This window comes from Trichomycterus rosablanca, chromosome 10 (genome assembly GCF_030014385.1).
Source record: "Trichomycterus rosablanca isolate fTriRos1 chromosome 10, fTriRos1.hap1, whole genome shotgun sequence".
NCBI classification, from domain to species: Eukaryota; Metazoa; Chordata; class Actinopteri; order Siluriformes; family Trichomycteridae; genus Trichomycterus; species Trichomycterus rosablanca.
The window spans coordinates 24,537,931-24,565,297 of NC_085997.1; the positions used below are offsets into that span (position 1 = coordinate 24,537,931).

The following is a 27,367-nucleotide window of genomic DNA, read 5'->3' on the forward strand; positions in this document are numbered from 1 at the left end:
AATTGCCACAGCTATGAACTACTGTCATCTCCACGTTTAATTGCATAGAAATATCAACCTGTCAAACACAGGACCTTTTTCCTGTATTTACTTTTTTGCTCCCACCTCAGACTCATTAGACCAGTAAGTGGAGAAAAACATTGTCACAAGTTTTGTGAAAAGAAACTGAACCAAGTGGGAAACACTCCAAGTTAATGAACTAATCGACTGATTCGTACCAGAGCAGAGAACTATAGGTGTAAAAACAAGACAAATAAACTGATTGAATGAAGAGAAAGTGCTAAAGTGCAACAAAGGAAATAAGTTTAGCCATGCTGTTGTAAAGTGGATATTCTCATAGGTTCTACTGTTTTGCCCAGATTTTTGTGATTATGAAAGTGACTGTCCAGTCCAGTCATAACAAAGAGGCTAGAAATAAATTGCAATGCAGGATCACACCATGTTACTACAGTCAGTTACTATATTTACAGGTTATTGGTGTAAGTGATGGGCAGGAGTCATTTATAGTCGTGTAATTTAACAAATGCATAAACAAGTATTTGATTGGTTATTTAAAGCATGACCTTTTCATAAATGCATTTTATTCTGAATTTTAGACATTAATTTTCATCTCTGCCACCTTTATCCTGGTGGGTCTGGTTTCCTTGAAAACACTGTATATACTATGGACAGGCCCCTCAAACAGACTTAACCAGTTTTGTCTGTGTAGATGTCCTACTGGCACACAGCAGCTCTGAGATTCAAACTCCAGATCTTTTCAGTAAGCACTGCTGCTCCACCTTAGTGTCTGGATTTTACATACATTGGTAACTGCCTTCCCAGCTGAATGGTATTTGGAATTCAGGCAATAAAATAAATGACTGTTTTGTATAGCTCTCAATTTAAACTAATATTAAAATATTGCTATGTTCATTTTGTTTACGTAATAAAAAACAAAGAGTAGACCAGTGCTACACGATGGATTCTCATTGTTATGTAAAATAAACACCAGGCTTTGGCTGTTCTTTTAGTTCAATGAAAGTCCAGTTAGGAATTTAAAGTAGTGTTCTGTTAAGTAATACCACATGAAGTCCTCAAGTAGTCGGCTACTTCTGCCCATCACTGATTGGTTCCTTGCCCCTCCCTCTCTCCTTGCATGCTTCTGTCACCCTTTTCATGACTGACCTATTAGCGAGCCAGTAGAAGCTTTGTGTGTCTGTGCCTCTGCATGATTCAATGTCTAACAGCTTTTTATTCAGAAGTAAGATCTCTAGACTTGGTTTGTCTCAGTGTAAAGCAGTGGGGAAGCTGAGAGTTTTGAGTGAATTCTATGGGATTTGCTTTCTCAGATCCAGGTGATCGAGGATGACAAAGCAAACAAGGGCAGTGAACTTTTCATCACTGGGGTCAGAGGTCAAGTCCCACCCCTTGTCACTACAAACTTTCAGGTTAAAGACCAAGGTAAGAGCTGTTTGATTTTTTTAGGCTGCCAAAACCTGTATCACAATGCTCTTTGTCACCTTGTAAAAAAGCAGCATGCAAAAATGGTAAATGCAAACAATTATTCAATGCATGTCAAAAGTATTACAGTGTTACTGGGTTTACATACATGTTGTTTACAATGCTTTTGTGAAGCTGTTTGCTTTCCTGTAGAATGACATTGCACAGTCATTTCTAAAGCTAGTACTGCTTATTTATTGTACAATTATTTTATTATTTTATTAAGTGCTGCATAGGATTTTTGTGGTTTTATACAGTGTATCACAAAAGTGAGTACACCCCTCACATTTCTGCAGATATTTAAGTATATCTTTTCATGGGACAACACTGACAAAATGACACTTTGACACAATGAAAAGTAGTCTGTGTGCAGCTTATATAACAGTGTAAATTTATTCTTCCCTCAAAATAACTCAATATACAGCCATTAATGTCTAAACCACCGGCAACAAAAGTGAGTACACCCCTTAGTGAAAGTTCCTGAAGTGTCAATATTTTGTGTGGCCACCATTATTTCTTAGAACTGCCTTAACTCTCCTGGGCATGGAGTTTACCAGAGCTTCACAGGTTGCCACTGGGATGCTTTTCCACTCCTCCATGACGACATCACGGAGCTGGCGGATATTCGAGACTTTGCGCTCCTCCACCTTCCGCTTGAGGATGCCCCAAAGATGTTCTATTGGGTTTAGGTCTGGAGACATGCTTGGCCAGTCCATCACCTTTACCCTCAGCCTCTTCAATAAAGCAGTGGTTGTCTTAGAGGTGTGTTTGGGGTCATTATCATGCTGGAACACTGCCCTGCGACCCAGTTTCCGGATGGAGGGGATCATTCTCTGCTTCAGTATTTCACAGCACATATTGGAGTTTGTGTGTCCCTCAATGAAATGTAACTCCCCAACACCTGCTGCACTCATGCAGCCCCAGACCATGGCATTCCCACCACCATGCTTGACTGTAGGCATGACACACTTATCTTTGTACTCCTCACCTGATTGCCGCCACACATGCTTGAGACCATCTGAACCAAACAAATTAATCTTGGTCTCATCAGACCATAGGACATGGTTCCAGTAATCCATGTCCTTTGTTGACATGTCTTCAGCAAACTGTTTGTGGGCTTTCTTGTGTAGAGACTTCAGAAGAGGCTTCCTTCTGGGGTGACAGCCATGCAGACCAATTTGATGTAGTGTGCGGCGTATGGTCTGAGCACTGACAGGCTGACCCCCCACCTTTTCAATCTCTGCAGCAATGCTGACAGCACTCCTGCGCCTATCTTTCAAAGACAGCAGTTGGATGTGACGCTGAGCACGTGCACTCAGCTTCTTTGGACGACAAACGCGAGGTCTGTTCTGAGTGGACCCTGCTCTTTTAAAACGCTGGATGATCTTGGCCACTGTGCTGCAGCTCAGTTTCAGGGTGTTGGCATCTTCTTGTAGCCTTGGCCATCTTCATGTAGCGCAACAATTCGTCTTTTAAGATCCTCAGAGAGTTCTTTGCCATGAGGTGCCATGTTGGAACTTTCAGTGACCAGTATGAGAGAGTGTGAGAGCTGTACTACTAAATTGAACACACCTGCTCCCTATGCACACCTGAGACCTAGTAACACTAACAAATCACATGACATTTTGGAGGGAAAATGACAAGCAGTGCTCAATTTGGACATTTAGGGGTGTAGTCTCTTAGGGGTGTACTCACTTTTGTTGCCGGTGGTTTAGACATTAATGGCTGTATATTGAGTTATTTTGAGGGAAGAATAAATTTACACTGTTATATAAGCTGCACACAGACTACTTTTCATTGTGTCAAAGTGTCATTTTGTCAGTGTTGTCCCATGAAAAGATATACTTAAATATCTGCAGAAATGTGAGGGGTGTACTCACTTTTGTGATACACTGTATATGTGTATGTATGTATATAACTTTATGCGTGTATATCCACCTGCATGCTTTTTTACAGGTTATTCAAATGTTGTTTGTGCAGTAATTTAGCTGTTCATAACTGCTTGTTTATTGTCTCTGTTTAAAGGAAATTCGAGTCCCCGCTATATCCGCTGCACAGCCTATAACATACCATGTACCTCAGACATGGCCAAACAGTCCCAGGTGCCGCTGGCTGCAGTCATCAAACCCCTGGCTACTCTCCCTTCAGACGAGGTAAAACATTGCTTCATTGTTCACTTTCTGACCTTCCCTGTCTAGAATCTGGGCGTAAGTCTGCATTAGCTTTGTTCATTGTTTATGCTTTTTTCTCATATGTATTTCTTTCAGAGTCCTCCTTATATTGTTGACCATGGAGAAGTTGGTCCCATTCGCTGTAACCGCTGTAAGGCCTACATGTGTCCCTACATGCAGTTCATCGAGGGAGGGCGGCGCTTTCAGTGTGGCTTTTGCAGTTGTGTCACAGAAGGTGAGTCAGCTAAGATCTAGCAGCAGCATGTCAGGCTCTCTTGTATATTATTTTGGTCGACATAATCAGTTAATCACATTTTTTTCTTCCTACAGTGCCTCCTCATTACTTTCAGCATCTGGACCACACAGGAAAGCGTGTAGACTGCTACGAGCGCCCAGAGCTCTCTATGGGCAGCTATGAGTTTGCAGCCACAGTGGATTACTGTAAGGTATGCGTGACCTGTTTTATTTTAGGCTCTAGATGGATTGGAGCAGATTTAGTAGTAAGTACTGTCTGTATTTATTTTTATTTATTCTGCTTTTATTTTTTTATAGAACAATAAGATTCCTCAGCCTCCTGCATATGTCTTCTTGATTGATGTGTCATACAATGCTGTGAAAAGCGGCATGGTCAGCATTGTATGCCAGGAACTTAAGAGCTTGTTGAACTACTTACCCAGGTACAGTTTTATAGAATTAAGTGTTTATTTTTAGTAGGAATTTGCAATAATAATTAATCTAATGGTCAAATTTTGCTTTTTGTTTGAGCACCATAAATAATTAATTATATAAATGTTAATGTGTAAACATTTTTTTGCACTTTATCCTTAAATTAAAACTAAGAGCTTAGATTTTAGTGTTGTCTTTTGATGCTTTATGTCTCTAGTAAAAAATCCTATCTAATTTAGAAAAAATATTGTTAAAAGAAAATAAAGTTCTATAGCTTTTCAGACTTTTTATTATATATACGTATATATATATATATATATATATATGCAATTTTACTTGTATTTGATAATAGGTTGTCTTAAAACTTATAAAAGCTTGTAAAATGGTGCATATTTATTACCGAAGCAAGTCTCCTAACATTGTCTTTTTCCCCTCCAAAGAGAGAACCCCAATATGGAGTCCAATGTTCGAGTAGGATTTGTAACCTACAACAAAGTCCTGCACTTCTACAATGTGAAGGCCTCTCTAGCCCAGCCTCAGATGATGGTAGTATCAGATGTGGCCGACATGTTTGTACCTCTGCTCGATGGATTTCTGGTCAATGTATCAGACTCCAGGGTTGTCATTGAAAGGTAAGTCCTACTTTTTGTTCAGCTTTTTGTCAAAAGGCAATATCAATGTTATTTCCCTTATTCTATTTGCTAATGACCAATTATTGATGTTATTTTCTGTCTCCAGTTTGTTGGACCAGATTCCTGAGATGTTTGCTGACACACGAGAGACAGAGACAGTATTTGCCCCTGTTATCCAGGCAGGACTGGAAGCCCTAAAGGTATTAAAACAAAATGGGATTGATCGTTTGACACTATGCAGCATAACGTGCAAGTGCAATAAGTGTTTGAATACTGGTTTGTTGGTTTTAGGCTGCAGATTGTGCTGGAAAGCTGTTCGTCTTCCACACTTCTCTGCCCATTGCTGAGGCTCCTGGCAAGCTGAAGAACAGGGAGGATAAAAAACTTGTGGGCACAGACAAGGAAAAGGTAAAATTTAAGTTTCAATTTCTTCCATTTATGTAACAAGTAGCAATGACAGGGTGGTTGACTGGTTCAAAAGACTGGTCTTTCGCATTACAGTTTTTCTGCATGCTTGTCATGCTCAGATAAAATCATGTGCTTTTTAAGGCCTAACAAACCATGTTTTATTTTATTTTATTTTTTTCTTCATTTTTTCCTGGAGTTTCACTCCTCTTTATCTCACAATATAGCCAATTTCAATTTCTGATTGTGAATCTGCTGCCTCTTGCACAAACCCCGATCTGATCTAGAAGAGCCAGAACATTACATGCTCATATTGGCTTCCCACACAAAGCCGTATCACATATGGAGAATAGGGCTGCAACGATTAGTCGACGTAGTCGATAACGTCGACTATAAAAATTTGTCGATGTGGAATTTCATTGTCGACTAGTCGTTATTGATGCAATGCACTAAAGGAACTGCAGGGGGCGCAGCATCGCTTCCATGGCGCAGCGGGGAGTTTATAAAGAGAGAGGCAAAGATAGAGAGACTGAAACTTTCAGCCAAGTATTTCAGCCAAAATAACCCAAAGAAACGAGCTGGACGCAGACACTACAGAGCAGAGTTGTGGTTTCACGCCGGCACTGCGGTGAAACGCCTTGCAGCTGTGATGAGCAGCGTTATTACGGTAAGTTTTTACACCACTTTGTGCTTTAACCAACGTAGTTAATGTTTGTTAATGCTAGAGTACTTGTCGGAAAACTATCTAAGAGTTCGCTATTTTTCAGGTTTGTTTGCTAGCTAACACATTAAGTGCAATAGTTAATCAGTCATTTATATGAGTAATGTTATATAACTTAACATTATAGCCTAACGTTACCCTGTCTCGTCTTCCATATTTTTTGCTCTCGTTAATAAGAGCATTCATTCTAAATAATAAGCCTCCTCCACTTAATGATAGCTAGTTAGCTCAGCAGATAATTCAGTTAAGATATTTAACCTGTTATGGTTTAGTTGGCATAGCCAGTACACTATTTGTAATAAACTATGATACATAGCCTTCAGTTTGTAATAATTAATACAGCTTTCTCTTTTGTGCTTTCTATTAATAGCACTAAGCAATGGCGTGTGGATGAGAAGAGAAGAGTTTCATGCACCCCTCAGATGGCTGAGATCTTCACAGACAGCATTCACATGTTTCTCAACCACGTTATATATGTTTTTGACTTCCAGAGTGATAACTTCTGAAACATAACAGTTTCTAATGCTGTCCAAAGCTTTCTTATTTCATTGAATTTTTTTTATTGTGATTGTGTATTAATGTTTCAAATATATTTAATTAAACTATCAAGCTTAAGTTTCATATTCATGTTTCATGGGTCATTATTTTAATTTGATATTGGAACTTAAATAACATAACAGGGTTTTATGTTAAGGCAGAGATGGAGGGTATGACATAAATAATCGCTGACTGGTCGACTAATCGAAAAAATAATCGTCAGATTAGTCGACTACTAAAATAATCGTTAGTTGCAGCCCTAATGGAGAACCTTATAAAGTCCATCTGACTTCCACGGCCTGACTTGTGCAAGTGCCTGGACCAGACCAAGAGATCGCATATTTCAGCAGCAGTGGGATGTGCCCAACCTTCCCTCCCTCAACTGTGGCAAATTGTCGGTGGCCTTGCTGAGACTCGAACTTGCAACTTTCAAACACTCAGCAGTTGTGTGCTAGTGTGTTAGACCGCTGTGCCACCCAAGCACTCTCCTTGTTAAGAAATAAAGCAATCCTTTAGCTGGATGATTTTTGTGTTTTCCCCCCATATTTCTAGGTGATATTATTGTTCTTATGAAATTAGCATATTTAATACACATTTACAATACCATGTTTACATACGGTATGTTAGTAAGTAAGAAGAACAGTAAGAAGCTGTTTTGGATGCTTGACAAGGATTGGACCTGCCTAATATAGCAGTACTGAATGTAATGCACAGGATAAACAAATACATTTATTAAAGTTGTGATCTATTTAGTTCTGCATAGTGTTTGCCATGATGTCTGTATTTGTACAGCAAAAACATGCAAGTGTTAAAAAGCTTTTAATTTAGTATCTGTATTTATTTCAATCTCTCCTTTCTCTTAGTCATTATTCCAGCCCCAGATAAACTTCTACGCTAACCTGACAAAGGAATGTGTAGCACAGGGCTGCTGTGTGGATCTGTTCCTCTTTCCTAATCAGTATGTGGACGTGGCGACGTTAGGAGTGGTGCCCACCTCAACAGGAGGTTCCATTTACAAATACACATATTTTCAGGTAAATATCAATCACTGCATTTGAAGCTTTCTTATCGGGGGAAGGGGGCTGTTCTTAATGGGTGAGATCATAAAATGCATATAGACATGCTGTCATTTTTTTCATAATATTTTGTTTGTCAGGCGCAGTCTGATCAGGAACGCTTCCTGAATGATCTGAGAAGAGCTGTTCAGAAGCAGATGGGCTTTGATGCAGTGATGCGTGTCCGCACTAGCACTGGTAAGTGAAGCAGGCTACTCGCATGGAGAATGTATGTTGACCTTATATAAAACACTTTGTATTTTTACTGGGATTGCCAAGTGCTCAATTAAGAAACTTCTGCGAATCCCTGTTTGATATGCCCTAAAACACATTCATATTTTACATGCCTAAAATGTGTACCTATTTTTATAGGCCTTTCTAAATGGTTTATGGTTTAAATCCCCTAGAGTGCACCTTTATTGTTATGTAATAATCCTTTATCTGTATGAATACAATTAATGCAGATATAATCCTCGAAATCCAGTCACAGCCTTGCAATAAAGGGGTTATAATGTTTAAATTAAATGCTTTCTACTACACTATCACAATCTGTTATGATTTCGAGTTTCAGGAAAAATGGACCTTAACCATTAGGCCGATGTTGTTTGTGACTTACTTAGATTTTTAATAAATAGTGGCTTGTTTTTCTAAATATCTGTTCAAGTTTCTGGAGTTTTTGATATTTTTGACTAAACATCTGCCATATTGTAAAATTAAATCATGACTATGAGAAATGATTGGTTTACAGCAGGCTTTAATGGTGTGTTTTTGTATGTTTTCTGCCAGGTATCAGAGCCACAGACTTTTTTGGCTCATTCTACATGAGCAACACCACAGACGTAGAGCTGGCAGGTCTGGATTGTGACAAGACGGTCACGGTAGAGTTCAAACATGACGACAAGCTCAGTGAGGAGACTGGTGCTCTTATCCAGGTAAGTGTGTTTACGTGTACAAAATAATTGGACATGCAAAAAGCTAATTTAACTAAATAACCAAGAGTTCATGTTTTTTACTACCTACAAAAATACTCTGATAATAACTGATACAAAAATACTGATTCTACATGTTGGTTAGTATTCAGAATTCTCTGTGTAAACCTGTGGTGAAGCTGTTCTTTAAGGTGGACCCATTACTATTTTAAATGCCATGTTTGAAGGAGGGAAAGGTGGGACTGACATGGGGGGTATGGGAGTGGACCACAGATTGGACACATGTGGGAGGGGGCATGTGGTGATCTGGCTCTCCAGACACACGTGCTGCAGCCCAATGCTTCTTTTTCACCTGCACGAGGCAAGCTCATATGGAGATCTGTATCGTGCATGGATATCGTGCAAGTCATGCAACAATCTCAATGATCCCCCTTTTTTGTGCATACATTATCGACCAGCCAGAGGTCATAACTGCACCAGTTATAAGGAGACCCTCTTTGTTGGCATTCCCACCCCTCAACGAGTCAATCATTGTTCGTATAGGTGTCTAACCTACCCGGAGTTCAAGGTGTCGGCTCTCATGTGCTAATGTGTCTTAGTGCAGCACCACTTGAGCGCCTTTGAATCTTTATGTGTGAAAATAATGCAGAATTGCGTCCAGCTATTTTAAGTGAGGCAGCGTCCCAAATCCCCTATCTGTGTTTGACTTCGTCAGCATAGAACTGACACTATTGATGGTGATTATCTTACCACATTTATCTTTGTTAACCGTTCTTTGTTCTTGTCTTTTCTTGTTCTTTGTGTGAGCAGTGTGCTGTCCTGTACACCAGTTGTAGCGGTCAGCGGCGACTGCGTGTCCACAATATGGCAGTGAACTGCTGTGCCCAGCTGTCTGACTTGTACAGGAACTGTGAAACAGACACCATAATAAATTTCTTTGCTAAATCTGGTAAGTAAGAACCAACGCTGGTCACCAAAACTACTAAATATCTGAGCTCCAATTTTTAGCAATATATCCAACGTTTGTGTGACTCTGTTCGTAGCATTCCGCAGTGTTCTGAACCACCCTACCAAGAATGTGCGGGACAGTCTAGTCAACCAGTGTGCGCAGATCCTGGCATGCTATCGCAAGAACTGTGCTAGCCCCTCTTCTGCTGGACAGGTGAGTTGATCTCCACCACTATTTAGTACAACCACCAGTGCTAGTTTACGTTTTATTGATTTGTGTCCTGTGTGTCCCCTGTGTGTAGTTGATTTTACCAGAGTGCATGAAGCTGCTCCCTGTGTATCTGAACTGTGTAGTGAAGAGTGATGTGCTGCAACCTGGGGCAGATGTTTCACTAGATGATCGTGCCTACCTGAGACAGCTGGTCAGCGCTATGGACGTGGCTGAGAGCCATGTGTTCTTTTATCCACGCCTGCTTCCAATGGTGAGACACACATACAGGCACACACCATGTTCCATAAGGCCTGGTATGGATAAAAAGAAGCTAATTCTGTGTATTTTGTAATGTTTTTATGTAAAACAGTTTCATTTTCCATTAGACGTTAGTAAATCAATTTTTAATTTGGGACATGGAAAATGAGGTCAGACCAAAAAACAGATCTTGGATTACTTTGAAATTTGATAGGCCAAGATTATACCTGCTGTATCTGTGTACACACTCATGCTATGACCTGCACCTATGTTTTTGTTATGTGTGCTTTAAGGTTTAATAAAGTTTCTACTAAGGTACAGAACAGTGGGAAAACCTGTTTACCAGCAAGTACAGTCAGGTTGTGTTCCAAGTCATCTTGGTCAAGTTGGGGCATTACCAGTAGTGTTATTACGGTTTGCTGTAAGGTTTGGGATACAGCATCATTTATTCAATCAAGTCAATGGCAAGGCCAGTGCCACCACTGAGACTCGAGCTCTGGTCTCTGCGGTTGTGAGTTATCATATAAGACTGCTTTGCCACCTAAATGTACCTACTGCCACTATTAATGACAAGGACCATGCACAATGCTTTTCTTGCATTGTTTTGAGGATATGCAGAAACCATTAGCTGAATAGAAACAGTGTAAGTGCATGTATTCGTGTTTACATAGTTAATAATGCCTAGAACAAACCAGTGTACTTAAACATTACCAAAACAGTATAGTGGGACAATTCCATTAATCTTCTGCTTAATCAGATCTAATGCTGCCTTACTTTCACAAGAAATTCACTAACTGTATATAATTAAAGTTTTAATTCAGTTAAAACAAAGCAGCTGCATTTTTCATTTCACAGTGTTATTTATGATTTCTTATTTAGTTTCCTTACACTGTGCATTTGTGTAAATATATAGGTATTACACAAATTTTGCAATAATGGTGCTTGGGTGGCACAGCGGTAAAATGTACCACTGATGGCCAGTTATGTTCCAGTTCTTGGCCACAAGCTAATTATTTGGTCTTGAACCTGTAAGCGGGATCTCAAGTAGCACAGCAGTATGTTACACTATGAGATTTGGGCTTCTAATCTTTGTGGTTGTTTCAGCCAGGCAGGCATCTGAACAGACGTGATAGGCTAGGGCTGAGGTAGATGGCCAAACAGGTTAGCCATTGGGACAGTGTGCTCTCAGTAATGGTTGACAAGATGTGAGGGTTCATATTTTTAATAATAATAATACAATTATTAAAAAAGCACCTTTAAGACACCCAAGGGTAGTGTACAATACAAATTAAGAAAAATCAAAGTAAAAAATAAGTATAAAAGAGTTTAAAAGAGACCAAACAATACGTAAGCAGACTACCAAGGTTCTAGTATGGGTTATAATCTTTGCAGCTGGATTTTGCACATACTGCAGCCTGCTCAAAATCCGAGCAGGGAGTCTGTAAAGTACAGCATTGCAGTAGTCAGTTACAGATGCATGGATAATAGTCTTAGCAGCAGCATAAGCGAGAAAGAGACGAATCCTGGCAATGTTCTTTAGATGGAACAAGGCTGCCTTACAAATATGTTTAATATGGGGCTTGAAAGACAGAGTGGAGTCTAAAATTACTCCCAGATTTCTAATCTGGCTAGATGAAGAAACAGTGAATTTTTTTGACAGTATGGGCCTGTTATAATTTTGATTTCATAAGCCTGCAGTAGTCATTTAGATCTGATTTGGTCCTAGTATTAAAAAAAACATATCATTCAAAATAAAGTGCAACCAATTAACAAAGAATATGCACTTGCACACTAACATTGAATTGCATACATTTATACAGTACAATCATATTTTAAAGATTATAAACCCTCAAGTTTGTATGTAGATCAGTGTAAATGACCATGAACCTCTTCTCGTCCATGTAGCACGAGTTGGACGTAGACAGCGACGCTCTGCCTGCGGCAGTGAGGGATTCAGAGGAAAGACTGTCCAAGGGTGGCATGTACCTGCTGGAGACAGGCCTGCAACTCTTCCTCTGGGTGGGGGCTAACACACAGCAGGAACTCCTCCAGAACATCTTTGGCACCCCTGCCTTCAGTCAAATCGACCCCAGCATGGTACATCTTTTAATTACATAATAATATTAAAAATAATACCTCCTAACGGTCTATAAATAGTAAATGGAATAGTGAAGTCTGACTCGTGCTTTTGTATACTGTTAGACGTCTTTGCCGGTGCTGGATAATCCATACTCCCAGAGGCTGAGGGAGATTATTGAAACGTTCCGTGTGCAGCGCTCTCGCTACATGAAGGTAAATTCATAAGACATATGTTGGCCATTAACTCATTCAGTTATCTTGTATTTTACAGTACAGTGTTTTTACCTCCCTTTTTGTTTAGATGGTCATCTTTTGTTTTTTATATATACACACTATATACACACAACTTGCTTGCTTGTATTACAGTGGTTCCTTGAAACTCAACGTCAGTTGGTTCTGGGACTGGCATAGAGTTTAAAAGGCGTTGAGTTTCAAGGTATTCAAGGTATTCAAACCTGTTAATGCATTCCATGGTCCTGTAGACTTGCATATATTTTAGGCTTATGTAAAATTATGGGCATAACATTATGACCACCTTCCTAATATTGTGTTGGTTCCCCTTTTGCTGCCCTTTTAAGCAACAAACTGTGATGCACTGTGTATTGTGACACCTTTCTATCAAAACCAGCATTAACTTCTTCAGCAGTTTGAGCTACAGTAGCTCGTCTGTTGGATCGGACCACACGGGCCAGACTTTGCTCCCCACGTGCATCAATGAGCCTTGGCCCGCCCATGACCCTGTCGCCGGTTTACCGCTGTTCCTTCCTTGGACCACTTTTGATAGATACTGACCACTGCAGACCTGGAACACCTTACAATAGCTGCAGTTTTGGAGATGCTCTGACCCAGTCGTCTAGCCATCACAATTTGGCCCTTGTCAAACTCACTCAAATCCTTACGCTTGCTCATTTTTCCTGCTTCTAACACATCAACTTTGAGGATAAAATGTTCACTTGCTGCCTAATATATCCCACCCACTAACAGGTGCTGTGATGAGAGATAATCAGTGTTATTCATGTCACCTGTTAGTGGTCATAATGTTATGCCTGGTCGGTATAGTTTCTATCAGAATACATCAGCATACACAAGCTTTGCAGTATTTGCCAAACCATAATACCAATGTTGCGCTGCAAAAAATATATTTATTAACGTCCAACTCTTGATGACGTGTATTCTTCTTGTCAATTTTTGTGTGTTTTTGTGACAAAACTTAGTTTGGGGGACCAGACAGACTCGTCTGAGGTTCCTAATAGTGATCAATCGTGTAGTGTGTGTTCCCCCATCACTGATCAATCGTGTAGTGTGAAAACCATGACTTCTAAGACTCTGATTACTAGAGATCAGGTTGTGTAGTGTGAACTGTACATTGATCTGAACACTTGAAAGTTGTTTACATTACTTTTTTCAGGCTAGTCATTTCCAATTCCCAGTTATATCCGCCGCGTCTTGCGCAGCCCCTGATCTGATCAAGGAGATATGTACAGTTGGAACAGTTTGGAAATCCATACTAATATTTCCTTCTCTTTCCAGCTGATTGTAGTAAAGCAGGAGGACAAACTGGAGCTCATCTTCAAGCACTTCCTCGCAGAGGACAAGAACAACAGCGGCGGTTCCTCCTACGTGGACTTCTTGTGTCACATGCACAAGGAGATTCGCCAGCTCCTGAGCTAGGAACACCCCGCTTCTCTCTTTTTTTATTTGGCATATTAAAATCTGTCCTCCCCTCATCTCTACTCTAATGTAACCTCCTCCAGAGTGAGGGACAAAATCACTTCTCTCTATGCTCTGTCACATTCTGGTGTGTCTTGTTTCGGTTTTGGGGAAGGTGTGTGCGCACGTGTGTGCGCACATGTGTGTAAGCAAGAGTGTGTGGATGAATTCATTACGAATGGATGTATGAGAGATGTTTTCTGTGAGCCACCAATCCCCATAACTGAAGGAACTGATGATCCAGCAGAAATCAAATCAAAAGCTGAGGTGCAGGATTCACATTGTGTTGATGAGGATGCAGGTGAACGGGCTATAAATGTGTGTGTGTGTGTGTGTGTGGACTGTGTGGAAACACTTGCCCTGCACTGTAGCTGCTAGTAGACAGCATTATTGATTCAACCTGATTTTCTTAACAGTGAAATACAAAATTCTGAACGTAGAATGAACGTAGACAAATTAATGCTTCTGAATAACTTATTGCTTTCCATCTTTTGTTTTCTTTCCCTTCCTACGTATTATCCATGGTCTTGCGTACCCCATCTCATTTTTCACTCACAATCCCCCCCAGTCTTTGTGTTGTTTTTTTTGTCATTCTAAGCTTCATTTTAAAGTGTGCAACGTCCCTTTGATGGAGATTATTTCATAAGCAGAGTGTTCTGGTGTGCCGTTTACTGTCCGTACGTCTAACTGTTCTGATATAACACTCACTATAAAAATTCTATGCATCAGCTTAGTCTGGAATGTATACCGATGTAATGGAGAGAGCCTGATGCCTCGATTCGTCTAGTAGACACTTAAGGGCCGTTTTCAGCCTCTGTTTTAGGTGGTTATTCATATAGCGGGAGCTCTGAGAATGGATGTAGGATTCTCCTATTGTGGAGAGTGTATGGGTCCTACTAGAAACTTCTGACTGGCCAGATGAGCACACATAAGCCAACTGGTTAGACTTAATACAGTTGAGCTTCTTGTAAAGAGGATGGGAATTGTAGTCCAGGTGGTAGCAGAAAGCTTCAGTACTAGAGCATTTATTGCCGCACCAATCAGCATTCACAACAGTAGCAATCCCTCACCTTGTCATGTTGCTGGTGGGTATGGCTGCCAGTCATTCAGCCTAATAAGTATAGCTTGGCTGTAGCAAATTGAACATGACTGGTGTTTTGGATGCCTTGAAACAAGGTCTGTCTCAGTTGTGTGTTTTAACCACAACTGACTGTTTTATTGACACCTGGCAACCTGACGTATAGCTAATGTTTGTTCTTTTGTAATATGCTGCATCTTTTAAACAACAGACTGTTTGGATCTTTGTAACAAAAGCAGCTAACCTAAGTGACGAAATTGACACTTCATTGCTGCTGCTGTGAACGCATGGGTAACATCTGTATGTGGCCACTGGTGCATCCCAAAAAATTGGCCTAAAAGTACTGTAATGCAGGGTTTTTTGTTTGTTTGTTCCTCTTTTCTCTTTTAGGTTATGACCCAGTGCTAACCTGTATCATGCATCATGGATTATTTTACAATCAGATATTATTTTCTAAATCTCATGTGAAGAGTTATAATCCTGGGGCAGAAGGGTTACAGTGCTGGCTTCCACCGACCTAAACCCGGCTGCCTCTGTCCTTACCATCTTTCTATTGATTATTATCTTTGTACAATAAAAGCATATAGAACGGGTGGCGGGAGGGATTTACAACTGCCTATTTTTGAACCATTTTTAAGCATGTGCAGGATTGTGATCTGAAAAGCAATCAACACCAAATATCTTGTCATCACATTTATAACATGTACATAATTAAAATCACATTTTAAAAAGGATGTTCGGTTAGTGTGCTTTGTTGGAGGGTTTCAGCTAGTACAAGTGACTCATTATAGTACCTACGAACACTTAGAATGGAAGAGTTGCACCATCCTAGACTTTTTTTCCTCATTGTTGAGCCAAGTCCTCAACAGCAGAGGTTCCTAACCACCATGACAGAGACTGGTTTCTGGTCCATGAATCATCTGAGCTTATTAATCTTAACCTCATAATCAAACTGCTTTTTAACAAAACTAACATGTATACACTGGCCAGTGGTAGCTCAGTGGTTGAGGTACTGGATCAGTGATCATTAGGTCGCTTGTTCAAACCCCACCTCCACCAAGTTGCACTGTTGGTCCCCAAACTCTCAAATTCTTGTTGTATTCAGTCATAAGTCGTTTTGGATACAAGTGTCTGCAAAGTGTTCGAGCTTTAAGATGATCGCTGACGGGAGGGTGTGTCTTACTGTCCTACTGTAATCTCAACCGTATGTACAAAATCAGATCCTTGTGAAATTCTTTTAGAACGGAGGGATCTGCCTTTAAATATTGACTTGTCCTATTCTGTTTTTTTTTGTAATTATTTGTACCATCTCCATGCCTGCTTTTGCACCATATCGCACTTCATCACCAGTGTTTGTGGTTTTAATTTAGAATTCATGACACGTTTTATCCCCCCCTTCAATTCTGAATAAATACCTACATTTAAAAAAACAAAAATCGTTGGCTCTTCCAATGTAATAAATCCAGTTATTATATCAGAACCTTTGGAAGCAATCTGATGTAACAGTGTGCATTGTTTCTGATATTAACTTTATTAGAAATTGTATGTGCTCAGAAATGGCATTACAGGAGAAGTTTGACAAAGAGATGACCAATAAAAATGGACTGTTAAAATATGAAACCTCCTGTTTTCACACTTTACAGTCACTACACTCATCTAAACAACATTGACTTGTTGGCAGTGTCTCTCTAAAATCCAAATATACACCTTGGCGTTGCTGGAACCTTTACACATATCCAAGTCACCCATGTTGTGGTCACTGATACCCCCCGCCTCCACCCATACCACAAGAGATGCTGGTTTTCCAGTCTTGAGATTCCCAAAATTATGTCACAGTATTAGTTTGTGAAAGACCCTGAGTCATTTGCAATATTGCGCTTAGACATTTTTTTTTAATTTTTCTCAGGAACTTGGTATAAAGTAGTGAGCCACAACCCATCTTGGCTTTTGTCAGTTAAATAAAGGTTCATGAGAATTAACAAATCACAGACTCCTTATTGTTTTTTACAAAATATCCCTTTTAACTTTTCTGGAAATGGGTTTTGGAAATATTACTTTTAAAAAAGAAAATTACTGTAAACTTGTTCTCTTTTAGACACAAACTTCATCATCATCATATATAGTTGTCTAGTTGTCAGCTGTTAAGTTTGGTGGGAAAATAATTATCAGTGAAGATCCTTTAGAAATTTTACTGCAAATTTTAGACCAGTTTTCCTCCATTATATATACAGTGTATCACAAAAGTGAGTACACCCCTCACATTTCTGCAGATATTTAAGTATATCTTTTCATGGGACAACACTGACAAAATGACACTTTGACACAATGAAAAGTAGTCTGTGTGCAGCTTATATAACAGTGTAAATTTATTCTTCCCTCAAAATAACTCAATATACAGCCATTAATGTCTAAACCACCGGCAACAAAAGTGAGTACACCCCTTAGTGAAAGTTCCTGAAGTGTCAATATTTTGTGTGGCCACCATTATTTCTTAGAACTGCCTTAACTCTCCTGGGCATGGAGTTTACCAGAGCTTCACAGGTTGCCACTGGAATGCTTTTCCACTCCTCCATGACGACATCACGGAGCTGGCGGATATTCGAGACTTTGCGCTCCTCCACCTTCCGCTTGAGGATGCCCCAAAGATGTTCTATTGGGTTTAGGTCTGGAGACATGCTTGGCCAGTCCATCACCTTTACCCTCAGCCTCTTCAATAAAGCAGTGGTCGTCTTAGAGGTGTGTTTGGGGTCATTATCATGCTGGAACACTGCCCTGCGACCCAGTTTCCGGAGGGAGGGGATCATGCTCTGCTTCAGTATTTCCCAGTACATATTGGAGTTCGTGTGTCCCTCAATGAAATGTAACTCCCCAACACCTGCTGCACTCATGCAGCCCCAGACCATGGCATTCCCACCACCATGCTTGACTGTAGGCATGACACACTTATCTTTGTACTCCTCACCTGATTGCCGCCACACATGCTTGAGACCATCTGAACTAAACAAATTAATCTTGGTCTCATCAGACCATAGGACATGGTTCCAGTAATCCATGTCCTTTGTTGACATGTCTTCAGCAAACTGTTTGTGGGCTTTCTTGTGTAGAGACTTCAGAAGAGGCTTCCTTCTGGGGTGACAGCCATGCAGACCAATTTGATGTAGTGTGCGGCGTATGGTCTGAGCACTGACAGGCTGACCCCCCACCTTTTCAATCTCTGCAGCAATGCTGACAGCACTCCTGCGCCTATCTTTCAAAGACAGCAGTTGGATGTGACGCTGAGCACGTGCACTCAGCTTCTTTGGACGACCAACGCGAGGTCTGTTCTGAGTGGACCCTGCTCTTTTAAAACGCTGGATGATCTTGGCCACTGTGCTGCAGCTCAGTTTCAGGGTGTTGGCATCTTCTTGTAGCCTTGGCCATCTTCATGTAGCGCAACAATTCGTCTTTTAAGATCCTCAGAGAGTTCTTTGCCATGAGGTGCCATGTTGGAACTTTCAGTGACCAGTATGAGAGAGTGTGAGAGCTGTACTACTAAATTGAACACACCTGCTCCCTATGCACACCTGAGACCTAGTAACACTAACAAATCACATGACATTTTGGAGGGAAAATGACAAGCAGTGCTCAATTTGGACATTTAGGGGTGTAGTCTCTTAGGGGTGTACTCACTTTTGTTGCCGGTGGTTTAGACATTAATGGCTGTATATTGAGTTATTTTGAGGGAAGAATAAATTTACACTGTTATATAAGCTGCACACAGACTACTTTTCATTGTGTCAAAGTGTCATTTTGTCAGTGTTGTCCCATGAAAAGATATACTTAAATATCTGCAGAAATGTGAGGGGTGTACTCACTTTTGTGATACACTGTATATATACAGTGTATCACAAAAGTGAGTACACCCCTCACATTTCTGCAAATATTTTATTATATCTTTTCATGGAACAACACTATAGACATGAAACTTGGATATAACTTAGAGTAGTCAGTGTACAACTTGTATAGCAGTGTAGATTTACTGTCTTCTGAAAATAACTCAACACACAGCCATTAATGTCTAAATGGCTGGCAACATAAGTGAGTACACCCCACAGTGAACATGTCCAAATTGTGCCCAAAGTGTCAATATTTTGTGTGACCACCATTATTATCCAGCACTGCCTTAACCCTCCTGGGCATGGAATTCACCAGAGCTGCACAGGTTGCTACTGGAATCCTCTTCCACTCCTCCATGATGACATCACGGAGCTGGTGGATGTTAGACACCTTGAACTCCTCCACCTTCCACTTGAGGATGCGCCACAGGTGCTCAATTGGGTTTAGTCCATCACCTTTACCTTCAGCTTCCTCAGCAAGGCAGTTGTCATCTTGGAGGTTGTGTTTGGGGTCGTTATCCTGTTGGAAAACTGCCATGAGGCCCAGTTTTCGAAGGGAGGGGATCATGCTCTGTTTCAGAATGTCACAGTACATGTTGGAATTCATGTTTCCCTCAATGAACTGCAGCTCCCCAGTGCCAGCAACACTCATGCAGCCCAAGACCATGATGCTACCACCACCATGCTTGACTGTAGGCAAGTTACAGTTGTCTTGGTACTTCTCACCAGGGCGCCGCCACACATGCTGGACACCATCTGAGCCAAACAAGTTTATCTTGGTCTCGTCAGACCACAGGGCATTCCAGTAATCCATGTTCTTGGACTGCTTGTCTTCAGCAAACTGTTTGCGGGCTTTCTTGTGCGTCAGCTTCCTTCTGGGATGACGACCATGCAGACCGAGTTGATGCAGTGTGCGGCGTATGGTCTGAGCACTGACAGGCTGACCTCCCACGTCTTCAACCTCTGCAGCAATGCTGGCAGCACTCATGTGTCTATTTTTTAAAGCCAACCTCTGGATATGACGCCGAACACGTGGACTCAACTTCTTTGGTCGACCCTGGCGAAGCCTGTTCCGAGTGGAACCTGTCCTGGAAAACCGCTGTATGACCTTGGCCACCATGCTGTAGCTCAGTTTCAGGGTGTTAGCAATCTTCTTATAGCCCAGGCCATCTTTGTGGAGAGCAACAATTCTATTTCTCACATCCTCAGAGAGTTCTTTGCCATGAGGTGCCATGTTGAATATCCAGTGGCCAGTATGAGAGAATTGTACCCAAAACACCAAATTTAACAGCCCTGCTCCCCATTTACACCTGGGACCTTGACACATGACACCAGGGAGGGACAACGACACATTTGGGCACAATTTGGACATGTTCACTGTGGGGTGTACTCACTTATGTTGCCAGCTATTTAGACATTAATGGCTGTGTGTTGAGTTATTTTCAGAAGACAGTAAATCTACACTGCTATACAAGCTGTACACTGACTACTCTAAGTTATATCCAAGTTTCATGTCTATAGTGTTGTCCCATGAAAAGATATAATGAAATATTTGCAGAAATGTGAGGGATGTACTCACTTTTGTGATACACTGTATATATATATATATATATATATATATATATATATTTTTTTTTTTTTTTTTTATATATATAATTTTTCCCACTCCCCCCCCCCCCAATTTTCTCCTCTAATCTAGTCATGTCCAATTACCCTGAATGCGTCCTCTATACTGATTTGACCCTTCACCGCTGACTGAGGACGCTTCTCAACTGACATACGCCCCCTCCGGCACGTACAGTAAGTACGGACTGCATTTTTCACCTGCACGAGTTGAGTTCATACACCGACGGGCACTGTGTATGGAGGGCCACACCCCCATCAGCATTATTCCTCAGGCCTGTGCAGGTGCCATGAGTCAGCCAGCAGGGGCTGCAGTTGTACCAGTTATGAGGACCTATGATCCGACTTTTTACCCCAACCCTGAACAACAGCCAATCGTTGTTCATGCAGCCGCCCAGCCTAGTCGGAAGGCAGAGCTGAGATTCGATATGATGTATTAGAAACCCCAACTCTGGTGCGCTAGCGTGGTTTACCGCTGAGCCACCTGAGCGGGTGAGTTTTTCTCCATTATTAGCGTGATGGTGCCCCTGTGTGCAGAGTAAGCTTTAAAGCCCTAAATGACTTTGGACCAAATCGTATCTCTGTGTACCTGCTGACTGTGGCCCGAGAAGGGGGACACAATTGGACTTCTAAGATGCATTGATACCAAAAGATAACTACAGTCGTCTGGTATAGACTAACAGAAGGACTACCGGGGCTTAAATTGCAGATCATTTTAATACTGGTGATGGGATGATAACAGTGTACAGTAGTTGTGTACAGACCTGCTGGTAACATCAATGGACATTGATGAATGAACATCTCTCAGTATCTGGTAAGTGGTAGTGCATTAGGTGGGTGGTCATAATGTTTGGCTCATCAGTGCATTTATGAATTGAAATAATTTTATTTTGATATGTTAAGTAAATATGGGTTTTACTGCTGGACAAGTAGTTATATAGTAAAATTTATTTTATTCATAATTACACATCAATGGTTTATAATAGACATACTAGCATATAACACTTAAAAACAATATTATATATGCTGTTTATAACAGAGCAATATTTATTTTTAATTCTTTTAGATAAATCAAGGCTGTATATATAGTGGGGGATTCCAATATTTAGATATGCTTAAGATGTCCCTATATATAAACTGATGTGAAAATGATAAATAAACATATTATAAATAAATAATAATAAACACTTACTAGCTTTGACGAATCTTAACATTATGCAGTGTTCCTATCAGTTATGGATGGCAGAAATGTTTTAGAATGGCAGGAATCCCCAATCCCCCACACCCAGGTACATTTGGCCCCCCTCAATGTTCAGTTCATGGCTACGGCTTTGAGATAAAGCAACAGAACTATTGGGTTTTAGAAGTGGTGCAATAAATTAATGATCTGTGCAGTATTATTAAATAGAAAACGTTCATAATAACAGCAGACAGCTTTTCTACACAACATGAATAGTAGCTTGAGTGAGCAAGGCGGAGACGAGTCAGGGAAAATACACTGATCAGCCATAACATTAAAACCACCTCCTTGTTTCTACACTCACTGTCTATTTTATCAGCTCCGCTTACCATATAGAAGCACTTTGTAGTTCTACAATTACTGACTGTAGTCCATCTGTTTCTCTGCATGCTTTTTTAGCCTGCTTTCACCCTGTTCTTTAGTGGTCAGGACCACTACAGAGTAGGTATTATTATTTGGGTGGTGGATCGTTGTCAGCACTGCAGTGACACTGACATGGTGGTGGTGTGTTAGTGTGTGTGGTGCTGGTATGAGTGGATAAGACACAGGAGCGCTGCTGGAGTTTTTAAACACCTCACTGTCACTGCTGGACTGAAAATAGTCCACCAACCAAAATATATCCAGCCAACAGCGCCCCGTGGGCAGCGTCCTGTGACCACTGATGAAGGTCTAGAAGATGACCAACTCAAACAGCAGCAATAGATGAGCGATCGTGGACCAACTAGGTAGGAGTGTCTAATAGAGTGAGGGGACACAGTATTTAAAAACTCCAGCAGCGCTGCTGTGTCTGATCCACTCATACTAGCACAACACACACTAACACACCACCACCATGTCAGTGTCATTGCAGTGCTGAGAATGATCCACCACCTAAATAATACCTGCTCTGTGATGGTCCTGTGGGGGTCCTGACCATTGAAGAACAGAGTGAAAGCAGGCAGTATGTAGAGAAATAGATGGACTACAGTCAGTAATTGTAGAACTACAAAGTGCTTCTATATGGTAAGTGGAGCTAATAAAATGGACAGTGAGTGTAGAAACAAGGAGGTGGTTTTAATGTTATGGCTGATCAGTGTATATTAATGGGTCCAAGACAAGTCAGAAACACACACTAAAGTTCTCCAGTCCTCCAGCCATATGCAAACACTAATTTCTGTTCCGCCTGTTTTTTTCTCACACACCCCCTCTCGATCTCATACGGGGATCTAATTAAATGAACACCTGCTCAGCTATGCTAATTCCATTTGTTTTCTCATACGCAACCTCCATACACACAAATCAAGTCTAATTTCTCTGCCTCTAAAGCACCATGTTGCACATAAGAGATTTCTGATCATTTTACACATTTGTAGCGTGCGTAGTGAGGCATAAAGTAAGGGGCGATATCTTCGGCAGCATCGCCGTGGTTGTTCCGTTCTCTCTGTCGGTTTGAGTCTTTCACACCTGCTGTGAGATTCTGCAAAAGACATTTAGCATTAATGAGATCTTATTAACCAGCCTCCTCATGCACTGAATCTGTGTGATGTTCTGAATCAGTGCCTGTAGTGATTAGATCAGGCCCCGGGGAACACTGTTTAGTAAGTGGAGGAAGAAAGATGTGTAAATGCTATTTTTATTAATTCGAGTATATTGTTATTACAAATGTGTGAGTGTACAGTATAATGAAACACAGTCAGGCTTATCATGTATCTCCAGTGTCTTTAGTCTAAACCAGACATGTCAAACACAAGGCCCGGCGGCACGGTGGCTAAGTGGGTAGCACTGTCGCCTCACAGCAAGAAGGTCCTGGGTTCGATCCCCAGGTGGGGCGGCCCAGGGCCTTTCTGTGTGCATATTCTCCCCGTGTCTGCATGAGTTTCCTCCGGGTGCTCCGGTTTCCTCTTACAGTCCAAAGACGTGCAAGTGAGGTGATTTGGAGACACAATTAACAAGACTGTCTGATATAACCTTGTGAACTGATGAATCTTGTGTAATGAGTAACTACCGTTTCTGTCATGAATGTAACCAAAGTGTAAAACATGACGTTAAAATCCTAATAAACAAACAAACAACACCAGGCCCAAGGTACAATTATATCCGGCCTGCCAGTATACAGGATGTTGAAACTACAAGTACCAGAATGCACTGCCAAGAACTGCAAGCACAGTTCCCTACTCTATTGCACATTTATCCAAGGTCAGAAGTCAATAGCATCAATTATCAGTTCTAATTACATTTAAAAAAGGCTTCCCAAAGAAATGGCAAAACAAAAAGTGGACTATGAAATCAGACTTTTAAAACAGTAAACCAGTTTGCCTTGTTTGTGGAGCTGGCGTGGCCATAATCAAATAATATATTTCCTTTTTTGTTTGACACCCTAAGTCTGAACTGTTTCAGAGCTCATCACTCATCATTCCAGTTACCCTCAGTTTCAGCGTTATGGCCACCAGATGAAAAGGGTACAGTCATGACATTATTATTTACTTATTTATTAGGATTTTAACATCATGTTTTACACTTTGGTTACATCCATGACAGAAATGGTAGGCACGTGTTACACAAGATTTATCAGTTCACAAGTTTAAAGTCAAACACAGTCATGGACAATTTTGTATCTCCTATTTACCTCGCTTGCACGTCTTTGGACTGTGGGAGGGAACCGGAGCTCCTGGAGGAAACACACACAGACATGGGGAGCACATGCAAACCACGCAAAAAAGGACCTGGCCGGACTGGCCCACATGGGGATTGAACCCAGGATCTTCTTGCTGTGAGCCACAGTGCTGCTCAAAGTGCTCATTGAAAGTGCGATCAGAGATTTTTAAGTAGGAAGAGTTTTTGTTGTGCCCAGTGTCAATGGCAATTGCCAGTGTTCAGTTGAATAGAGGTGTCTGCTTCCTGTGTGTTAAAAAGATTGCAATAGAAATTGGGGAAATAGCTTCAACTAGGCTGGCTGAAAAATAGTTAAAATAAAGCATTTTGAAATGGAACAACCCAGCAGCTTGTATTTACCTTGCTGATCCCTACAATGTTGCTGCAAATGTAGAAGCATATTATTTCCTTTAATTAATTAATGTTTCATACCTGTTAGGAACTGTTGTAGATGCAAAACATGAATTGAAGCATTTAAAGGGGTGTCCCAATAATTTTTAATGTAGTGTTTTAAACTATTTATCATAAATAATTTATTGCTACTAATTATTCATATTCAAATAAAACACCAGTGGTACTTTAAAATAGGTGTTTGTCACCTTTTTAATGCTGCATTTAACATGTCTGTCCAGCAGATGCAGCTCTTCCTGTTCTTATCTCGGTTCTGTCCTTGGTACTGTTCTTATTATGCCCAGATTTTACCCAGTGTGGGCAAATCTAGGTTAGTGAGTAAAATCTTTTAAAAATTTGAAAGCCAAAGCACATGAAACGTTGACTCTGGAAAATATTACCATGCCTAACATTTTTTGAAAAGGTTAAACATGGCTTAATCACTTGGGCAAGGACCAATTTACTCTAAATCATTTACATCTTCACACTGTCTAATACTTTGGCTTTCAAAAGAATTGAACAATAGTTAAAAAGAAATACAATTCTTTTTTTAAATGAAGTGTTTATCTGTATAGTGGAGTTGAGGGGTTCAGTAAGATACTGGACTAGTAATCAGAAGATTGCTGGTTCTAGCCCCACCAGTGCCAAGTTGCCACTGTTGGGCCCTTGAGCAAGGCTCTTAACCTTTAGTTGCTCAAACTCTTATCAGTCATAATTGTAAGTCGCTTTGGATAAAAGCGTCTGCTAAATGTAAATTTATTTATAAGTAAATGACTCAGACTGTGTTAAAACAGTAACATCGAAGTACCAGATTTCTCTCACACATTATTGATAATACTCACTTATTATTGATAATACCAGTACTGTCAATTGTTAAAGTTAAGATTTTGTGAATTAAATATGATGTACAAAGCTTCCCATTCTGATCTTTCTTATTTTAAGTTTATTAATGGGTGGCACGTTGGTACAGTGGGTAGAACTGTCACTTAAACAGCAAAGAGGGCCTTGGTTAGATTGCCCTGTCGGGCGGCCGGGGTGCTTTCTGTGTCATATTTGCATGTTCTCCGGGTGCTCCGGTTTTCTCTCACAAGTCCAAAACCATTCAGTCAGGCCAATTGGAGCTACTAAAATTGCCCTAGGTGTGAGTTTGTGTGTTTGAATGTGTGTTGTCTGCTCTGGGATAGGCTGGTGTTTCCTACCTTTAACCCAGTGAAATAGACTCAAGCAATAATAAACCTAAATGATTTACCTAGAGGTGTGAGGTTGGGATGGCAGGATAAATAGGTGCATTTGCGATTGGTATGTCATGAATATTCACTGATTCTGGCCTTTTTAGTGATGGTGCAGAGCTGTTTCTAACCAAGTACTGTAGTTGTGCTGCATCTTCTCTTATGCTGCATTGTTGCTGTTTGTCCAGTAGATGCTGCTCTCCCTGTTTTACATCTTCTGTCCAACACTTCTGTCCTCTTACCTCCTTATTAAACCAAGAACTTAAATTTTTGCATAAATTTAGGGCTCCTGTCTAATGTCTGGAGACTTACTAATGAGCTAGCTGTGAGTCTGAAAGATGCGGGGGGCGGGGGATGGGGGGCAGGACTCTGCGGCCATCTGCGTGTGTGTGTACGTGTGTATTAGTGTGTGTGTTTGTGGACAGACAGCTCTACCCGCCCACCAGGATGACCACCTGTCTCCTCTTGCATCACTACCTGTGCACGATTTAGGTCACTGGTGAGTGTGTGTCCTTAGTTACCTGTCCTGGTTGCAAAATGCAGACCGATGTTACTTACACAGTGCTGATTAAAAAAGCATTTTAGCACAATGCTAAAATTTTAGTCCTATTTTTCTTCTGGTGCAACATATTAAATACAGAGGTGAAGTGTGTTTACATTTTTAGTGCCTACTGTTTATGCTTGTTATAAGAGGTATGCAGATGGCCATGGTTTTGTCAAATGAGCTTGGGGTTTGCCTATAGTCAGTCTAAAGCTGTGCTAACAGTAAAACAGAACAGAAGGAAGAATGAAGAGGGAGAGCTGCACCCTTTCACACTCCCCAGGCCCCCTAGCTCATCCATTACCTTGTCTAATACATGCTGAGGTCTCGCAAAGGAGAACCCAGCAGTATGCCTCACAGCAATTCCCCTTGCCGATCCTGGGTCACTTTGGTGCTTTATGATGAATGTTTGCCATGAACAGCGCCATCCTGAACGGGTTCATGGTCGGTCTGGAGCTAGAATAAACCCTCAGCAAAGCTACCAATACATAGCACACACACTCATACGTTTACTTAATTAATCATACCAAAGGGTAATTTTGTGTACCCACTGTTTTTGGGAGGTGAGAGGACACAGGGAGGTTCAGAGGAACGATACACATGCACAGAGGAACATGGCAAACTTCTTATGTATAGTGACTGGAAGCGACAATTAACCCAGGTATCCAGGATTCTCGCTGCTTTATGGTACCCACTTTACCAGCTAGAATAATTATCCATATAAGAATTTTTTTTTACTTTTTATTGTCTAAAAATGATAAAATAGCCTAAAATCATCTCATCACACATCAAAAATGCCAAAATTTTCTTTTTCTTTTGACCCCTGCCCTGATTGAGGAGAACGAACTGACACACGCCCCCTCCGACACGTGAGCAGTACCTGACTGCATCTTTTCACCTGCACCAGGCGAATTCATATGTGGATCAGCTTTGTGTACGAAGAGCCACACTCTGATCAC

General features: G+C 40.8%; 1 protein-coding gene across 2 annotated transcripts in view; it reads left to right on the forward strand.

The window, feature by feature from the left end:
- sec24c (SEC24 homolog C, COPII coat complex component) overlaps positions 1-16,862 on the forward strand; it is a 30,034-nt gene extending 13,172 nt beyond the window's left edge. For both annotated transcript variants that reach the window (XM_063002973.1, XM_063002974.1), the window contains 17 exons: positions 1,329-1,440; positions 3,505-3,632; positions 3,747-3,885; positions 3,981-4,096; positions 4,203-4,327; positions 4,757-4,948; positions 5,055-5,148; positions 5,240-5,356; positions 7,475-7,645; positions 7,768-7,864; positions 8,453-8,598; positions 9,406-9,544; positions 9,639-9,757; positions 9,846-10,025; positions 11,918-12,109; positions 12,215-12,304; positions 13,622-16,862. In XM_063002973.1, the coding sequence (XP_062859043.1) occupies positions 1,329-1,440; positions 3,505-3,632; positions 3,747-3,885; positions 3,981-4,096; positions 4,203-4,327; positions 4,757-4,948; positions 5,055-5,148; positions 5,240-5,356; positions 7,475-7,645; positions 7,768-7,864; positions 8,453-8,598; positions 9,406-9,544; positions 9,639-9,757; positions 9,846-10,025; positions 11,918-12,109; positions 12,215-12,304; positions 13,622-13,762 (2,298 nt within the window). In that variant the 3' untranslated portion in view covers positions 13,763-16,862. The remainder of the gene's footprint in view (positions 1-1,328; positions 1,441-3,504; positions 3,633-3,746; positions 3,886-3,980; positions 4,097-4,202; positions 4,328-4,756; positions 4,949-5,054; positions 5,149-5,239; positions 5,357-7,474; positions 7,646-7,767; positions 7,865-8,452; positions 8,599-9,405; positions 9,545-9,638; positions 9,758-9,845; positions 10,026-11,917; positions 12,110-12,214; positions 12,305-13,621) is intronic.
- The last annotated feature ends 10,505 nt before the right edge of the window (positions 16,863-27,367 follow it).